At 42.6% G+C, this 17304-nt stretch overlaps 1 protein-coding gene across 3 annotated transcripts in view; it reads left to right on the top strand.

The window, feature by feature from the left end:
- The window catches only part of appa (amyloid beta (A4) precursor protein a), a 41648-nt gene extending 30805 nt beyond the window's left edge, over positions 1-10843 (top strand). For all 3 annotated transcript variants that reach the window (XM_021608965.2, XM_021608964.2, XM_021608963.2), the window contains 6 exons: positions 91-219; positions 633-732; positions 5573-5797; positions 6014-6159; positions 7980-8126; positions 8791-10843. In XM_021608965.2, the coding sequence (XP_021464640.2) occupies positions 91-219; positions 633-732; positions 5573-5797; positions 6014-6159; positions 7980-8126; positions 8791-8892 (849 nt within the window). In that variant the 3' untranslated portion in view covers positions 8893-10843. The remainder of the gene's footprint in view (positions 1-90; positions 220-632; positions 733-5572; positions 5798-6013; positions 6160-7979; positions 8127-8790) is intronic.
- The last annotated feature ends 6461 nt before the right edge of the window (positions 10844-17304 follow it).

Genomic DNA, 17304 nt, shown 5'->3' with positions numbered 1-17304 from the left:
TCCTCCCACACACAGACTGACGTTCTGACTCATATCTCTCTCGCTCCCGCTGTCTCTCTCCCTTTTTCCCCTCCTTCTCGTTCTCTCTAGCCTCGTCATGTGTTCAGCCTATTGAAGAAGTATGTCCGTGCAGAGCAGAAGGACAGACAGCACACCCTTAAACACTTTGAGCACGTCCGCATGGTCGACCCCAAGAAGGCCGCACAGATCCGACCCCAGGTAATAAGCCCACTAAAGGCCTTTAAAAATTATAATGATAATTTAATTCACATTTGAATGTGTTTTTCATGGTGACAGTAATTTTGTTGTCATTCTCATGAAGGCTGAAACATTTTGATTTGATCTTGAATCAAATCGAAGATTTTTATTGATGCCCTTATTACTTTTGTATGCACCTCGTCTCATGTTGGTTGAGCACTTTCTAGTCCTCTCCAGTGCAGAAACAAAATATTTTCCATTTATACCGGATAAAATAATAAACCTAGAAACATCATCCACCCCCAATGCCAAATGTGCTCACACACACAAACACCTATACACCACTGAAGGGTATTTTGGTAACCTCCTGACATGTACAATGTATGGCTCACAGAAGATGGCTTGTATTAAATAGCATTCAAATGTACTTGTAGGTACTGACCCACCTGCGTGTGATTGAGGAGAGGATGAACCAGTCCCTGGGCCTGCTTTACAAGGTGCCCGGAGTGGCCGACGATATCCAGGACCAAGTTGGTGAGTGTTATTTTCAGTCTCATTTCTCCTTCATTAACCAGGTAAAGGTTGACTAGGTCTGTGTGTAAGCATTAACTGATATGAACCAGTAACCTGCCCTCATCCACACTGTCACCAACCACTATCCATAGTTTATATCCACAAAACCCTCATCCACTTTTTCATTCATGCTACAGATAATCATAACATGACATCTCTCAATTCTCACCTACACCTCCGTCAAATCTATAACTACTTCTTCCCGCTCCCCCCCCTCCCTCCCTCTGTGTTTGTCTGGGTCTTGAGTTGTGTGCGTCACCGAGCCGTCTGAGTCCGTCTCAGACTGTCTAGTTTCCCCCTTCTCTCAGGCTGCTCCCCTGCCCTCTGCACGCACACACACCGCCTCCCAGCAACACAGACATTGGTTTGGTTTTCTCCTGTCATTAAAACAAATGAGAACAGAGAGCGACCTTGTTTCAAGTGAAGTGTCTGAGGAAGACTTAAAGGGTGTGTCCCAAATGGAACCCCATTCCCTATATAGTGCACTGATTTTGACCAGGGCCCATGGGGTACCTACAGAGCATTCTGAAAGTATTCAGACCCCTTGACCTTTTTACACATTCTGTTAGGTTACAACCTTATTCTAAAATTGATTTAAATAGTTTTTTCCCCCATCATAAATCTATACACAATACCCCATAATGACAGAGCAAAAACAGGTTTTTATACATTTTTACAAATGTATAAAACAATTATATTACATTTAAACAAGTAATCAGACCCGTTACTTTGTTGAAGCACCTTAGGCAGCAACAACAGCCTTGAGTCTTGGGTATGACGCTACAAGCTTTGCACACCTGGATTTGGAGTTTTTCCCATTCTTCTTTGCATATCTTTTCAAGCTCTGTCAGGTTGGATGGGGAGCGTCTTTGCACAGCTATTTTTCTGTTCTCTCTCCAGAGCTGTTCGATCGGGTTCAAGTCCGAGCTCTGGCTGGGCCACTCAAGGACATTCAGAGACTTGTCCCGAAGCCACTGCTGCGTTGTCTTCAAATCAAATGTAATTTGTCACATGCAACAAATACAAAGGGTGTAGACCTTACAGTGAAATAGTTACTTACAAGCCCTGAACCAACAATGCAATACATAAAACAATCTAAATAAACTGAAGTATAAAAGAATCCATATAAAACCAATAGAAAAATAACTAAGGAGCAAAAATAAAAAAACAGCGAGAGGTGAAGAGCACATTTTTTTGTCCATTAAAATAACATCAAATTGATCAGAAATAGTGTAGACATTGTTAATATTGTAAATGACTATTGTAGCTGGAAACGGCAGATTATTTTTAAATGGAAAATCTACATAGGCATACAGAGGCCCATTATCAGCAACCATCACTCTGTTCCAATGGCACATTGTGTTAGCTAATCCAAGTTTATCATTTTAAAAGGCTAATTGATCATTAGAAGACCCTTTTGCAATTACTTTAGCACAGCTGAAAACTGTTGGTCTGATTTAAAGAAGCAATTAAACTGGCCTTCTTTGGACTAGTTGAGTATCTGGAGTATCAGCATTTGTGGGTTCGATTACAGGCTCAAAATGACCAGAAACAAAGCACTTTCATCTGCAACTCGTCAGTCTATTCTTGTTCTGAGAAATGAAGGCTATTCCATGCTAGAAATTGCCAAGAAACTGGAGATCTCGTACAACGCTGTGTACTACTCCCTTCACAGAAGGGCTCGAACTGGCTCTAACCAGAATAGAAAGAGGAGTGGGAGGCCCCGGTGCACAACTGAGCAAGAGGACAAGTACATTTGTGTCTAGTTTTAGGAATAGATGCCTCACAAGTCCTCAACTGGTAGCTTCATTACATAGTACCTGCAAAACACCAGTCTCAACGTCAACAATGAAGAGGTGACTCTGGGATGCTGACCTTCTAGGCAGAGTTCCTCTGTCCAGTGTCTGTTCTTTGGCCAATAATAAAAAGATTAAGATGGGCAAGTCTGAGATATGGCTTTTTGTTCAACTCTGCCTAGGTAGGTTACCTTGGTGTTCTTGGGCACAGAGACTGGAGTGGTTAGCTTGAAGCATGTTGGTATTACAGACTCGGTCAGGAGCAGGTTGAAAATGTCAGTGAAGACACCTGCCAGTTGGTCAGCGTATGCTCGGAGTACACATCCTGGTAATCCGTCTGGCCCTGCGGCCTTGTGAATGTTGACCTGTTTACTCACATCGGCTATGGAGTGTGATAACACAGTCGTCCGGAACAGCTGATGCTCTCATGCACGCTTCAGTGTTGCTTGCCTCGAAGCGAGCATATAAGTTACAGTGGGGCAAAAATGTATTTAGTCAGCCACCAATTGTGCAAGTTCTTCCACTTAAAAAGATGAGGCCTGTAATTTTCATCATAGGTACACTTCAACTATGAAAGACAAAATGAGAATCACATTGTAGGATTTTTTATGAATTTATTTGCAAATTATTGTGGAAAATAAGTATTTGGTCACCTACAAACAAGCAAGATTTCTGGCTCTCAGACCTGTAACTTCTTTAAGAGGCTCCTCTGTCCTCCACTCGTTACCTGTATTAATGGCACCTGTTTGAACTTGTTATCAGTATAAAAAGCACCTGTCCACAACCTCAAACAGTCACACTCCAAACTCCACTATGGCCAAGACCAAAGAGCAGTCAAAGGACGCAAACAAAATTGTAGACCTGCACCAGGCTGGGAAGACTGAATCTGCAATAGGTAAGCAGCTTGGTTTGAAGAAATCAACTGTGGGAGCAATTATTAGGAAATGGAAGACCTACAAGACCACTGATAATCTCCCTCAATCTGGGGCTCCACGCAAGATCTCACCCCGTGGGGTCAAAATGATCACAAGAACTGTGAGCAAAAATCCCAGAACCACAATGGCGGACCTAGTGAATGACCTGCAGAGAGCTGGGACCAAAGTAACAAAGCCTACCATCAGTAACACACTACGCCGCCAGGGACTCATCCTGCAGTGCCAGACGTGTCCCCCTGCTTAAGCCAGTACATGTCCAGGCCTGTCTGAAGTTTGCTAGAGAACATTTGGATGATCCAGAAGAAGATTGGGAGAATGTCATATGGTCAGATGAAACCAAAATATAACTTTTTGGTAAAAACTCAACTCGTCGTGTTTGGAGGACAAAGAATGCTGAGTTGCATCCAAAGAACACCATACCTACTGTGAAGCATGGGGGTGGAAACATCATGCTTTTGGGGCTGTTTTTCTGCAAAGGGACCAGGAGGACGACTGATCCGTGTAAAGGAAAGAATGAATGGGGCCATGTATCGTGAGATTTTGAGTGAAACCTCCCATCAGCAAGGGCATTGAAGATGAAACGTGCCTTGGTCTTTCAGCATGACAATGATCCCAAACACACCGCCCGGGCAACGAAGAAGTGGCTTCGTAAGAAGCATTTCAAGGACCTGGAGTGGCCTAGACAGTCTCCAGATCTCAACCCCATAGAACATTTTTGGAGGGAGTTGAAAGTCCGTGTTGCCCAGCAACAGCCCCAAAACATCACTGCTCTAGAGGAGATCTGCATGGAGGAATGGGCCAAAATACCAGCAAGTGTGTGAAAACCTTGTGACAGAAAACGTTTGACCTCTGTCATTGCCAACAAAGGGTATATAACAAAGTATTGAGAAACTTTTGTTATTGACCAAATTCTTATTTTCCACCATAATTTGCTAATAAATTCAATAAAAATCCTACAATGTGATTTTTCTGGATTTTTTGTAATTTTTTAAAATTTTGTCTGTCATAGTTGAAGTGTACCTATGATGAAAATTACAGGCCTCTTGTCTTTTTAAGTGGGAGAACTTGCACAATTGGTGGCTGACTAAATACTTTTTTGCCCCACTGTATTTAGCTTGTCTGGTAGGCTTGTGTCTTGGCTGTGTGCATAGGGTCGTTGTCCTGTTGGAAGGTGAACCTTCGCCCCGGGTCTGAGGTCCTATCATGAAGGCCTGATTTGTGGAGGGCTGCAGAGAGGGTTGTCCTTCTGGAAGGTTTTCCTCTCCACAGTGGAACTCTGGAGCTCTGTCAGTGGCCATCGGGTTCTTGGTCACCTCCCTATCCAAGGCCCTTCTCCCCCGATTGCTCCGTTTATCCGGGCGGTCAGCTCAAGGAAGAGTCTTGGTGGGTCCCAACTTCTTCCATTTAAGAATGGAGTCCGCTGTGTTCTTGGGGACCTTCAAACCTTCCCCAGATCTGTGCCTTGACTCAATCCTGTCTCGGAGCTGTACGGACAATTCCTTCCACCTCATGGCTTAATTTTTGCACTGTCAACTGTGGGACCTTTTATATAGACAGGTGTGTGCCTTTCCAAATCATGTCCAATCAATTGAATTTACCAATCAAGTTATAGAAACATCTCAAGGATGATCAATGGTAATAGGATGCAGCTGAGCTCAATTTCGAGTCTCATAGCAAAGGGTCAAAGTTTTTTTTTTATATTGATGACGGAAAAACAATTATTTAATACATTTTAGAATGAGGCTATAATGTAAACAAAACGTGGAAAAGGTCAAGGGGTCTGAATACTTTCCCGAATTCACTGTTTATAGGAAATGGTGGACATTTGAGACATCCATATTCTAGTGATCCTATTTTCTTGTCTTTGTATGTACTAATAAATAATCGTAATTGTTCAATTACACAGTCATTTACCATTCTATTGCAACAGCATTAACGGTTTCTCTCCTTTTCTCTCTACCCTTGTTTCTTACACCTTCCATCCTCTCCTTTCTATTCTTCTCTCTCTTAATCCTCTCTGCTGCTGTCTTTCACCCTCTTCCCCTTTTTCCATTGTTCTTCTTTCTCCAGAGTTGCTGCAGAAGGAGCAGGCAGATATGGCCCAGCAGCTGTCCAACCTGCAGAGTGATGTGCGGGTGAGCTACGGCAATGATGCCCTGATGCCTGACAGTCTTCCAGACAGCACCAGGGCCTCCCTGGACCTGCTGCCCCAGGAAGAAGACCTGGGCATGGGCCTGGACGGACTGGGCTTTATCCACCCCGAGAGCTTCAACCAGGTCAACACCGATAACCAGGGTAGGTGTTCCTAAAGCTATGATCAATACACACAGAGTCAGGGTGGGAACAGACCGAACCAGGGTAGGTGTACTCTACATACAACCACACATTAAATGTACCGAATCCATAACTGATTGTAGATCGATGTCAGGGTCTTGACAGGGATGAGATCAAAGTGAAACTATATTAACAAGATACTCATCCTTCCTTTTCACTTTCTCTCGCTCTCCCTAGTTGAGCCTGTGGATGCCCGCCCTATTCCTGATAGAGACTTTCCAACACGACCAGTGTCTGGTCTGAAGCCAGAGGAGATCCCTGAGCTCAGGATGGAGGCAGAGGAGAGGCACAGCACCGGATTCGAAGTGCACCACCAGAAACTGGTATCTACACACACACACCACTTAATTTAGTATATTTACACTCTTTTCATAAATGGCCAGATACAAGCATCACGGAGTTATCCCAGACATATCCATGCCCATAAGGGTATGTCTAGCCATATGAATTGGCTAACCGTTGGAATGGTAACCAAGGCCTGCCGAGATGACCAGGGTTAGTAACTGGCGTCTGCGTTGCCAGGATGTTAGTTTCACACCAGCGCTAATTTATAAATGTCCTCAGATGAACACTGTCTGAAATTGAAAACGCAGACCTGCCAACATGCACGCATTTTGCGTACCAACTACATAATTCTCTGTCCATGTACGCAGGTATGGGATCCGAGTTAAAAGTTCACAGAAATGAATAGGGCCTGATTTTTATTTTTTAAACATTTTAATAAAATAATAAGTAAATCTAACATCCCGATTCTTGAGCTGCAACACACAGACATGTGTCAACAGACATGGAGATGAATACATAATTATTGGACGTAGCTACCCCGTGTCTGCCCCTCCTGTTTGTTGTGGTGCTGAGTTTGCTGACTGTCAGCTGTACGTAAACACATGGACAAATGCCTTTTCGACTGCGTTGTGGAAAGGTAAACACTAATTGTTTCAATTTAGCTCTCGCATTTACAAGTGACAAATGAAATGCGAATATGAAAAACAACTGGTTGCGTTTGTGCCAGTGTGATGTATATTTAATTCTACACACAATAAGTTGTATTTTCCACGTAACATTACGAGGATCACGCAACCTGAGACTGTAATTATGATCCACGTCACAAAAAAAATCCTTACAAAAGTATAATCAAAAATAAGTATAAACATCTTGGAATGAAATGGATTCGGGAGTTTAGAAGACTGCCCAATGAAGAATGAATGAGTCTGGTATTAGCTATAGAGGCAATGCTTCTAAAATGCCTTTGCACTAGCTTTGACATTTTATCCATTTATATCATTAGTTTTTATGTTTTCAAAATGATTTTGCTTTTAGTGTTGATTAGGCACAATGTCTAAAAAAAAGCCAATACTTGTGAGCTGGCCCTATTGATTGTCCCTGTTTGAGAGATGGCCCTGTTTTGTAGAGACTAAACTTGGGGGCATGTGCTAAGAAAAACATGTATAGATCATCATCTCCATTCTACACTGTACATGTAATGGAATAAACATACAGACAATCTGTGCTAATTCCCCAGAACATATATTTCTTGTATATGTTCTGTACTTATCAGTATGAATCTTTTCTTTATGTTTTGTAAATACCTTTCAGAGGACTAAACTGAACCAGGCGTGCTCCATCATGTTTGTCTAAGCACATGAATCTCCAACTCGTCGCGCGTGCGTCTGGTACTCTAAAAGGTTGGACAGGGTGGGCAGATCTGAAACAGCGACACGCATACATTCACACTTAGAAAAACAAGCGGCGTTTCGTGCCCAATTTAAATCTCTTATACATTTTGGTAATTTTCCTCATTAAATAAGGGAGAAAATTGATTATGTAACAGTCATATTGTATAACATAACTTTAAGCTTACCTCTAAAAATCCCTCTAATGTAACTCTGAACCTTAATCCCAAACCCCCTCAACTTTACCGCGGCCTCTTTTAACACCTAAACAGCAATCCTAACGTTAGATTACAAATCGTCTTTTTGTATTCCATCCAAACCCCAAATTATTCCTACTCTCTCCGACCTTAATTTCACCTTAATGCCTTGAACTCCTGACCCCAGATCAGTCTGCATAAATCCAGTCAGTATTTGTGATTGGTTGTGCAGTGTGATTTTACAGTCCCTCTCTTTCTCTCTCCTCTCTTGAGGTGTTCTTCGCCGAGGATGTCGGCTCTAACAAGGGCGCCATCATCGGGCTGATGGTGGGAGGCGTCGTCATAGCGACCGTCATCGTCATCACCCTGGTGATGCTGAGGAAGAAGCAGTACACGTCCATCCACCACGGAGTCATCGAGGTGAGGGGTAGAGGAGATGTGTGTGTGGACTTGTATTACTATCCTAGTGGGTACCGGAAATCCCCAAAACGTCCCCACAAGGATAGTGAAACGAGGGGAATTCTCCCACGAGGATGAAGGTTAGGAGGTAGGGTTAGGGGTTAGGACAATAGGATTTTGAATGGAAATCAATTTTAGGTCTCCACAAGGATAGTAAAATATATGCTATGCGTGTACTGTTCTGGACTTTGGCTCAGTATTTCCTTTGTCTCTATTTCTGTTTATGAGTTTGAGACTTTAATCGAAAGTCTGTGTAGAAGGTTAACAGTGCACATGTACTGTGTCAGCATGGGTACGAATCTATCCTACTGCATCAGTAAACATGTAAGGAGTGGGAACAGCCCCCACTCGTTACACTATTGCTGGTTCTTTTTTGTTGTTTATGACACATGTCAAACTCATTCCACAGAGGGACGACTATCTGCGGGTTTTCACTCCACCCTTGTACTTGATTGATGAATTAAGGTCACTAATTAGTAAGGAACTCTTCTCACCTGGTTGTCTTAATTGAAAGGAAAAAAACAAAAACCTGCAGACACTAGGCCCTCCGTGGAATGACTATGAACCCCTGGTGTACGAGGACAATACCATATCTTGTGTGTAACACATCTCTCTGTTTCTGCAGGTGGATGCAGCAGTCACCCCTGAGGAGCGCCACCTGTCCAAAATGCAGCAGAACGGCTATGAGAACCCCACCTACAAGTTTTTCGAGCAGATGCAGAACTGAGGAATGACAAACCCCTATGACCACTACCCAACCCCTCTAACCCTCCACACCCCTATGCCCTTAACACTATCCCCACTCCAAACCAACCCTACCCTCAAGCAGTGCAGGTTGGAACCAGGCACCACTATCACTCCTGGTGTAGATGGAGACTGTCCCCTTCAACACTGGTCCAGAGTCTGTTTTTAGTTTGATTTGGAATGAGTTGGGGAATGGATTTGGACAGAGAGATCTGACTCCAGACCAGTGTTATTTAAGGGGGCATTCTCTGGCTGTAGTGCCAGCCACACTGTCCCCAACCCTACACTACTGCATTCTCTATACACTGGGGAATAGGTGAGGTCTATGGGTCAATGAAGCCTCCTATCCTTCCTTCCTCCTTCTTTCCTTCTCTGTGCATTCTTATGACAGCTGTGCTGTGTTAGGTCACACAAGGCTAAAATGATGATGATAATGATGATGATGTACTCTGAATGAGCTCTTTATTTTAGTTATTCTATCGTTTTCGGTTTTGTTTTTCAAAAAAGAAATTAAAATTAGAAAAAAATCATATGTAAAGAGGTCTTTTTTTTTTAAGTTGCGTGTAATGTAACAAAGTAGCCGGTCCTATTTAGTGCATGATGACAAATTACGATGGGGTTATTATTGAGAATAATAAAATATCTTTCTGTGTCTCCAGAGAGGTTCTCACATCGAGATGATCATTCTAGCAGGATTGTACATTTAGTATCTTTCTCGTGATTACGTGACTTAAATGACATTGGATAAAAACATATATATGAATCTCGGTGAATGGGCTCTCTCTGCTTGGATATCATGTTAAATACACTGTAAGAGAGATCTGTGCTTTTTGGATTTAAGTTTCTTCCTTTTTTATTTCAACCATGCTATGTTCCTAAAACTGCGGGGGGGCTGGCTTGATCCGTATTTGTATATTATCATATGAATTATGATTATCTTTAGTTTATTGCGTTGGCATCCTATTGCGTTTTGCAGACGTTATGAATCAGCCCTATTTAATTTTTGATTTCTTTCTTTGATTCAATGTTGTCGTGTGTTTTTTTTATTTTTTTAAGATGTGGCGGGAAGGCCGGTTCCAGCCGGGGGAGAATGGAGGGACGGGGGTGGATGACTCTGTGTTCTCCAGTCTAGTTAGAATTCTTGTTCCGGTTCTATGTTTCCGCTAGAAATAAACAACGTTCTCCTCCTCTGTACATTTGTTTGTGATATATAAGAACAATCCAATACCATTTTGGGCTTACTTATTCTTCCCAATCTGTTCCTTTCTTGCTTCGGCTCATCCTTCTCTCTTTCTCTCTCTCTCTCTGCTGAGACTAGAAACAGAGCAGGGTCGGTGCCTGGGGAGGGTGCATGTGAAAGATTGAGAGAAGGAAGGAAGGATTGAGGTAGAGGGAATTACTAGCTGTTCCAGATGGATAGTCAGACAGGCAGTCTGTAAAATGAATCTCCAACCACCCTCCTCCCCTCTTTCCCCCTGCTTCAGGCATGCGACTCACCTCTCTCAAGCACTTGTCTAGAGCCAGCCATACGACAACCTCTACCATGGCCTAGAAGACAACTTTCAGCGGGTTAGCAGGGCCATCCGGTAATTGGATGGACTACAGTTTCGGTGAGAAGTAGTGCAAAATATAGGCCTGTGATAGGGTGCCATTTTGCGACACAGTACTAGACTTAAGGCAGTGTTGTGGTGGAGTGTAGAGCTGTGTGCATCACACACTGCTGCAGGTGGGTCAGTCCTTTGCTTGGGTTTTCAGAGGATGCATTACCTCACCATAGTCAGAATAAGGCAGTATAGAGTTAGAGAGAGCAGGGTTTCTTTCTTTATTTCTCTGGCTTTATTTCCACTGTGTAATTGTGCAAGCCATTTGCTTTGACTGGGAAAAACGCTTTCTACACTGTATTCCATAAATAAAGTTTTGAACGTACATACAGCTCTCACTGAGTCATGGCTCCTAAGTCTTGGGGGATGGGGATATTTTCACCACTGTAGTGTGTTTTTATGAATTATGCAATACCTCCTTTTAAGCACAGAACCAAATGATTCCCTGATCTAGATTTTGTTTTCTAATGATACATTAAAAAATATATATTATTTCACTTTTTATTTAACCAGTTAGGCCAGTTGGGAACAAGTTCTCATTTACAACTGCGACCTGGCCAAGATAAAGCAAAGCAGTGTGACACAAACTACACATGGGATAAACAAACGTACAGTCAATAACACAATAGAAAATTCTATATACAGTGTGTGCAGATGTAGTACGAGGGAGGTAAGGTAGGGAGGTAAGGCAATAAATAGGCCATAGTGGCAAAATAATTACAATTTAGCAATTAAACACTGGAGTGATAGACATAAGATGAATATGCAAGTAGAGATACTGGGGTGCAAAGGAGCAAGATAATAAAGAACATGGGGATGATATCGTTTAGGACCTTGAGCGCGGCTGAGGTGCACCCATGACCAGTTCGGAAACCAGATTGCATAGCAGAGAAGGCATGGTGGGATTCTAAATGGTCGGTGATCTGTTTTTAACTTGGCTTTCGAAGACTTTAGAAAGGGAGGGTAGGATAGATATACAGTTGAAGTTGGAAGTTTACATACACTTAGGTTGGAGTCATTAAAATGTGTTTTTCAACCACTCCAGAAATGTCTTAAACTATAGTTTTGGTAAGGACATCTACTTTGTGCATGACACAATTACTTTTTCCAACAATTAATTACTAACAGATTATTTCAATTATAATTCACTGTATCACAATTCCAATGGGTCAGAAGTTGACATACACTAAATTGACTGCCTTTAAACAGCTTGGTAAATTCCAGAAAATGATGTCATGGCTTTAGAAGCTTCTGATAGGCTAATTTACATAATTTGAGTCAATTGGAGGTGTAGCTGTGGACGTATTTCAAGGCCTACCTTCAAACTCAGTGCCTCTTTGCTTCACATAATGGGAAAATCTAAATAAATCAGCCAAGACCTCAGAAAAAGAATTATAGACCACAAGTCTGGTTAATCCTTGGGAGCAATTTCCAAATGCCTGAAGGTACCACATTCATCTGTTCAAAATAGTACGGAAGTATAAACATCATGGGACCACGCAGCCGTCATACCGCTCAGGAATAAGATGTGTTCTGTCTCCTAGCGATGAATGTACTTTGGTGCGAGAAGTGCAAATCAATCCCAGAACAACAGCAACAGACCTTGTAAAGATGCTGGAGAAAACAGGTACAAAAGTATTTATATCCACAGTAAAACTAATCCTATATCGACATAACCTGAAAGGCCGTTCAGCAAGGAAGAAGCCACTGCTCCAAAACCGCCATAAAAAAGCCAGACTACGGTTTGCAACTGCACATGGGGACAAAGATTGTACTTTTTGGAGAAATGTCCTCTGGTCTGATGAAAAAAAAAAAAAGAACTGTTTGGCCATAATGACCATCGTTACGTTTGGAGGAAAAAGGGGGAGGCTTGCAAGCCAAAGAACACCATCCCAACTGTGAAGCACGGGGGTGGCAGCATCATGTTGTGGGGGTGCTTTGCTGCAGGAGGGACTGGTGCACTTCACAAAATAGACGGCATCATGAGATGGGAGAATTATGTGGATATCTTGAAGCAACATCTCAAGACATCAATCAGGAAGTTAAAGCTTGGTCGTAAATGGGTCTTCCAAATGGACAATGACCTCGAGCATACTTCCAAAGTTGTGGCAAAATGGCTTAAGGACAACAAAGTCAAGGTATTGGAGTGGTCATCACAAAGCCCTGACCTTAAGCCTATAGAAAATGTGTGGGCAGAACTGAAAAAGCATGTGCGTGCAAGGAGGCCTACAAACCTTACTCAGTTACACCAGCTCTGTCAGGAGGAATGGGCCAAAATTCCCCAAACTTATTGTGGGAAGCTTGTGGAAGGCTACCCAAAACATTTGACCCAAGTTAAACAAATTAAAGGCAATGCTACCAAATACTAATTGAGTGTATGTAAACTTCTGACCCACTGGGAATGTGATGAAAGAAATAAAAGCTGAAATAAATCATTCTCTCTATTATTCTGACATTTCACATTCTTAAAATAAAGTGGGGATCCTAACTGACCTAAGACAGGGAATTATTATGAGGATTAAATGTCAGGAATTGTGAAAAACTGAGTTTAAATGTATTTGGCTAAGGTTTATGTAAACTTCCGACTTCATCGTGTAGGTCTGTAACAGTTTGAGTCTAGAGTGTCACCCCCTTTAAAGAGGGGGATGACCGCGGCAGCTTTCCAATCTTTAGGGATCTCAGACGATACGAAAGAGAGGTTGAACAGGTTAGAGATAGGGGTTGCAACAATTGCGGTGGAAAATATTAGAAAGAGAGGGTCCAGATTGTCTAGCCCAGCTGATTTGTAGGGATTCAGATTTTGCAGCTCTTTCAGAACATCAGCTATCTAGATTTGGGTGAAGGAGAAATGGGGAGGCTTGGGCAAGTTGCAGTGGGATGTGCTGAGCTGTAGACCTGGGTAGGGGTAGCCAGGTGGAAAGCATGGCCAGCCGTAGAAAAATGCTTATTGAAATTCTCGATTATCGTAGATTTATCGGTGGTGACAGTGTTTCCTAACTTCAGTGCAGTGGGCAGCTGGGAGGTAGGTGCTCTTATTCTCCATGGACTTTACAGTGTCCCAGAAATTTTGGGAGTTTGTGCTACAGGATGCAAATTTCTGTTTGAAAAAGCTAGCCTTTGCTTTTCTAACTGCCTGTGTATATTGGTTCCTAACTTCCCTGAAAAGTTGCATATCGCGGGGGCTATTCGATGCTAATGCAGTACGCCACAGGATGTTTTGTGCTGGTCAAGGGCAGTCAGGGCTGGAGTGAACCAAGGGCTATACAGTGAGGGAAAAAAGTATTTGATCCCCTGCTGATTTTGTACCTTTGCCCACTGACAAAGAAATGATCAGTCTATCATTTTAATGGTGGGTTTATTTGACAGTGACTGAATAACAACAACAAAATCCAGAAAAACGCATGTTAAAAATGTTATAAATTGATTTGCATTGTAATGAGGGAAATAACTATTTGACCCCCTCTCAATCAGAAAGATCTCTGGCTCCCAGGTGTCTTTTATACAGGTAACGAGCTGAGATTAGGAGCACACTCTTAAAGGGAGTGCTCCTAATATCAGTTTGTTACCTGTATAGAAGACACCTGTCCACAGAAGCAATCAATCAATCAGATTCCAAACTCTCCACCATGGCCAAGACCAAAGAGCTCTCCAAGGATGTCAGGGACAAGATTGTAGACCTACACAAGGCTGGAATGGGCTACAAGACCATCGCCAAGCAGCTTGGTGAGAAGGTGACAACAGTTGGTGCGATTATTCGCCAATGGAAGAAACACAAAATAACTGTCAATCTCCCTCTGCCTGGGGCAGCCTCATGGAGTTGCAATGATCATGAGAACGGTGAGGAATCAGCCCAGAACTACACGGGGGGATCTTGTCAATGAACTCAACGCAGCTGGGACCATAGTCACCAAGAAAACAATTGGTAACACACTACGCCGTGAAGGACTGAAATCCTGCAGCACCCGCAAGGTCCCGCTGCTCAAGAAAGCATATATACATTCCCGTCTGAAGTTTGCCAATGAACATCTCAATGTTTCAGAGGACAACTGAGTGAAAGTGTTGAGGTCAGATGAGACCAAAATGGAGCTCTTTGGCATCAACTCAACTCGCTGTGTTTGGAGGAGGAGGAATGCTGCCTATGACCCCAAGAACACCATCCCCACCGTCAAACAAGGAGGTGGAAACATTATGCTTTGAGGGTGCGCACGTTTTCCCTTACAACTATATTCTAATCATGTTTAAGTTCATTTCCTTGGAAAGAGAACTGCCATGTGATGTGATTCTCCGCCATTCTCCGGACTGGTAGGGACATCTCAGGGCTTCATGCCCTCTTCTATCCGTCTTCTCCGTGCATGGTGAAAGTCAGGTTTGGCAAGGTACAAGGTGGAGGGGGTGGTGGAGTTCTCCTTTATTCATATATTTTTTTCTCAACTTGATATGATTTAAAAAAAAAATTAAAAAAAACTTTAATGGATGTAAAGTGCAGTAAAAAACGGCGGGAATAAGAGTCTATAAAATCACAATAAATGTATTTAGTGTGTACGTGGTGAGTCTGTCTGCCATCTTGACGTCAAGGTTTTGAATGGTCTGAAGTTTCCTGACATGAAACCTCCCCACGATACACCAGGCTGATGTAGCAATCTCAAAGAGCGGCTGGATGTATCTCTGGTACACTCTGACGTCTGTTCCGGACATGGCTCCTCCTTTTCTTCTGCAGAGTACCCTCAGGGTGGTTCTTTCACTTCCTTCCCTCCTCCTCCAGGCATTCTATATGGGCTAATTTAAATGCCAATGTATGCTTGCTCTGGCAATGCGACTCAGAGGCTCCGTGCGGTTGGTGTGACGCAACACCAAATCAAGCTTTGTACCGCATCGGAGTGCGCCTCCCAAATTTTGTAACCATGCGGAGAGCTCCGTATAGCTCCTCCGCATTGACATGATTGGCTGACGGTAGGTGGGGGCGGTATATCCTGTATAAACACAAACTTACTTCCTTGACAACAAACATGGAGAACTTTGATGAAAGGCTTAGAACAAGTTCACAAATAAAAAACATATTTATGAAACATTGTGTCGGGTTTTCGAAGATACGAAAATGAGTTTGAACTCCTGGAAAGAGATTGGGGAAATATATGGAAATGTCTGCTCTACTCAAAATTATAACCATCTAATTGCAGCATTACCACAAAAATGGAAGAGGCAAGTGGAAGGAGGAGAAAGTAAGGAGCTTGTCTGTCGGACCTGCATTAAAGACAAAAATTGTCTAAAGAAAATTGTGATAAATAAAAAAGTATATCAGTTCCCCCCCCCTCCCAATTCTTGCAACCAATATAATGTTCTATAGATGGGGGGGATACAACCTTACCAGCTCTGCAGATCTTGCTGTGATGAGACAGAATCATTGGATAATTTGTTTTGGTACTGTCCATATGTAGTTTTGTTTTTGGTCTCAAGTTCAGGAATGGCTGAAGAATTGCAACATTTACCTGGAGCTTACTCTGCAAATAGCCCTGCTGGGTGATTTAAAGTCATTTGATTAATAATATAATAATGCTCTTAGCAAAAATGTTTATCTTTAATTTACAATATGTAGAATCTATGAGAATAGAACGTTTCAAAACTTTTGTGAAACATCAGAGTACAGTTGATAAATATGTGGCAAGTTGTAGAAACATCTCAAGGATTATCAATGGAAACAGGATGCTCCTGAGCTCAATTTCAAGTCTCATAGCTACAAAGGTCCTGGATGGCTGGGAGCTTGGCCCCAGTGATGTACTGGGCTGTCCGCACCACCCTCTGTAGCGCTTTGCGATCAAGGGTGGTGCAATTGCCATATCAAGTGGTGATGAAGCCAGTCAAGATGCTCTTGATTGTGCACCTGTAGAACTTTTTGAGGATCTGAGGGCCCATGCCAAATCTATTCAGCCTCCTGAGGTGGAAGAGGCGCTGCCGTGCCCTGTTCATGACTGTGCGGCTGTGTGTGGACCATGTTAAGTCCTTAGTGATATGTTTGCCAAGGAGCTTGAAGCTCTTGACTCGCTCCACAACAGCCCCGTCGATGTGGATGAGGGCATGCTGTCCCCTCTTTGGTCAAACTGACTTTGAAGGAGAGATTGTTACCCTGGCACTACACTGCTAAGTCATTGACATTCTCCCGAAGTAGTCTCTGACTGCCTGCTCCCACCTGCTGCATGAAAAATGCAGACTGTGCTGCAATGATCTCTATCAGGTTCTGCAGGCATCCAGTGGGAATGTAGCCCTCTAGTTTGTACCCATTTAAGTTGGCCTAGACTAGGCTACAATTATGTACCTCTTTTTCTGAGAGAGTAGGAAGGTATGTAGTTGAAAAGATAAGTATGTTTTTGTCCTGTTTGATTTTGCTTTGATCAACTCCACATGATTGCGTATTGTCATGTTATTGTAACCCATGTAGTATTTTATTTGAGTAGGAGATCATAGACAATTAAAATCAGATTCATGATATTAAAACAATCAGTAGGTTACTGGTGCACACTGTAAATCCAATTTTCAATAGCCTAAAGAAAAACCAAATAGATTTATAGGACTGTACAACGAAGTTGAGGGAAAGACGAAATCGTTGGTGTAAATCCAGCAAGTATGTTTTTCGTGTGACAGTTGTTGCTTTGCCACAGGGGCAAAAACATGCACCTTCAAGGCATTTGACTAGTTTGATTTTCACTTCAGAATAAAATACCAAATAAGGTAGCAAATAAAGCATCGTTATTATGTGGGTGATATGAAAGCTGTGCACATTGCTATGATAAAAACGATAT

Source organism: Oncorhynchus mykiss, chromosome 7, assembly GCF_013265735.2.
Source record: "Oncorhynchus mykiss isolate Arlee chromosome 7, USDA_OmykA_1.1, whole genome shotgun sequence".
Lineage (NCBI taxonomy): Eukaryota > Metazoa > Chordata > Actinopteri > Salmoniformes > Salmonidae > Oncorhynchus > Oncorhynchus mykiss.
The sequence above is the reverse complement of the archived record's forward strand: the minus strand, read 5'-3'. Positions and strand labels throughout refer to the sequence as shown.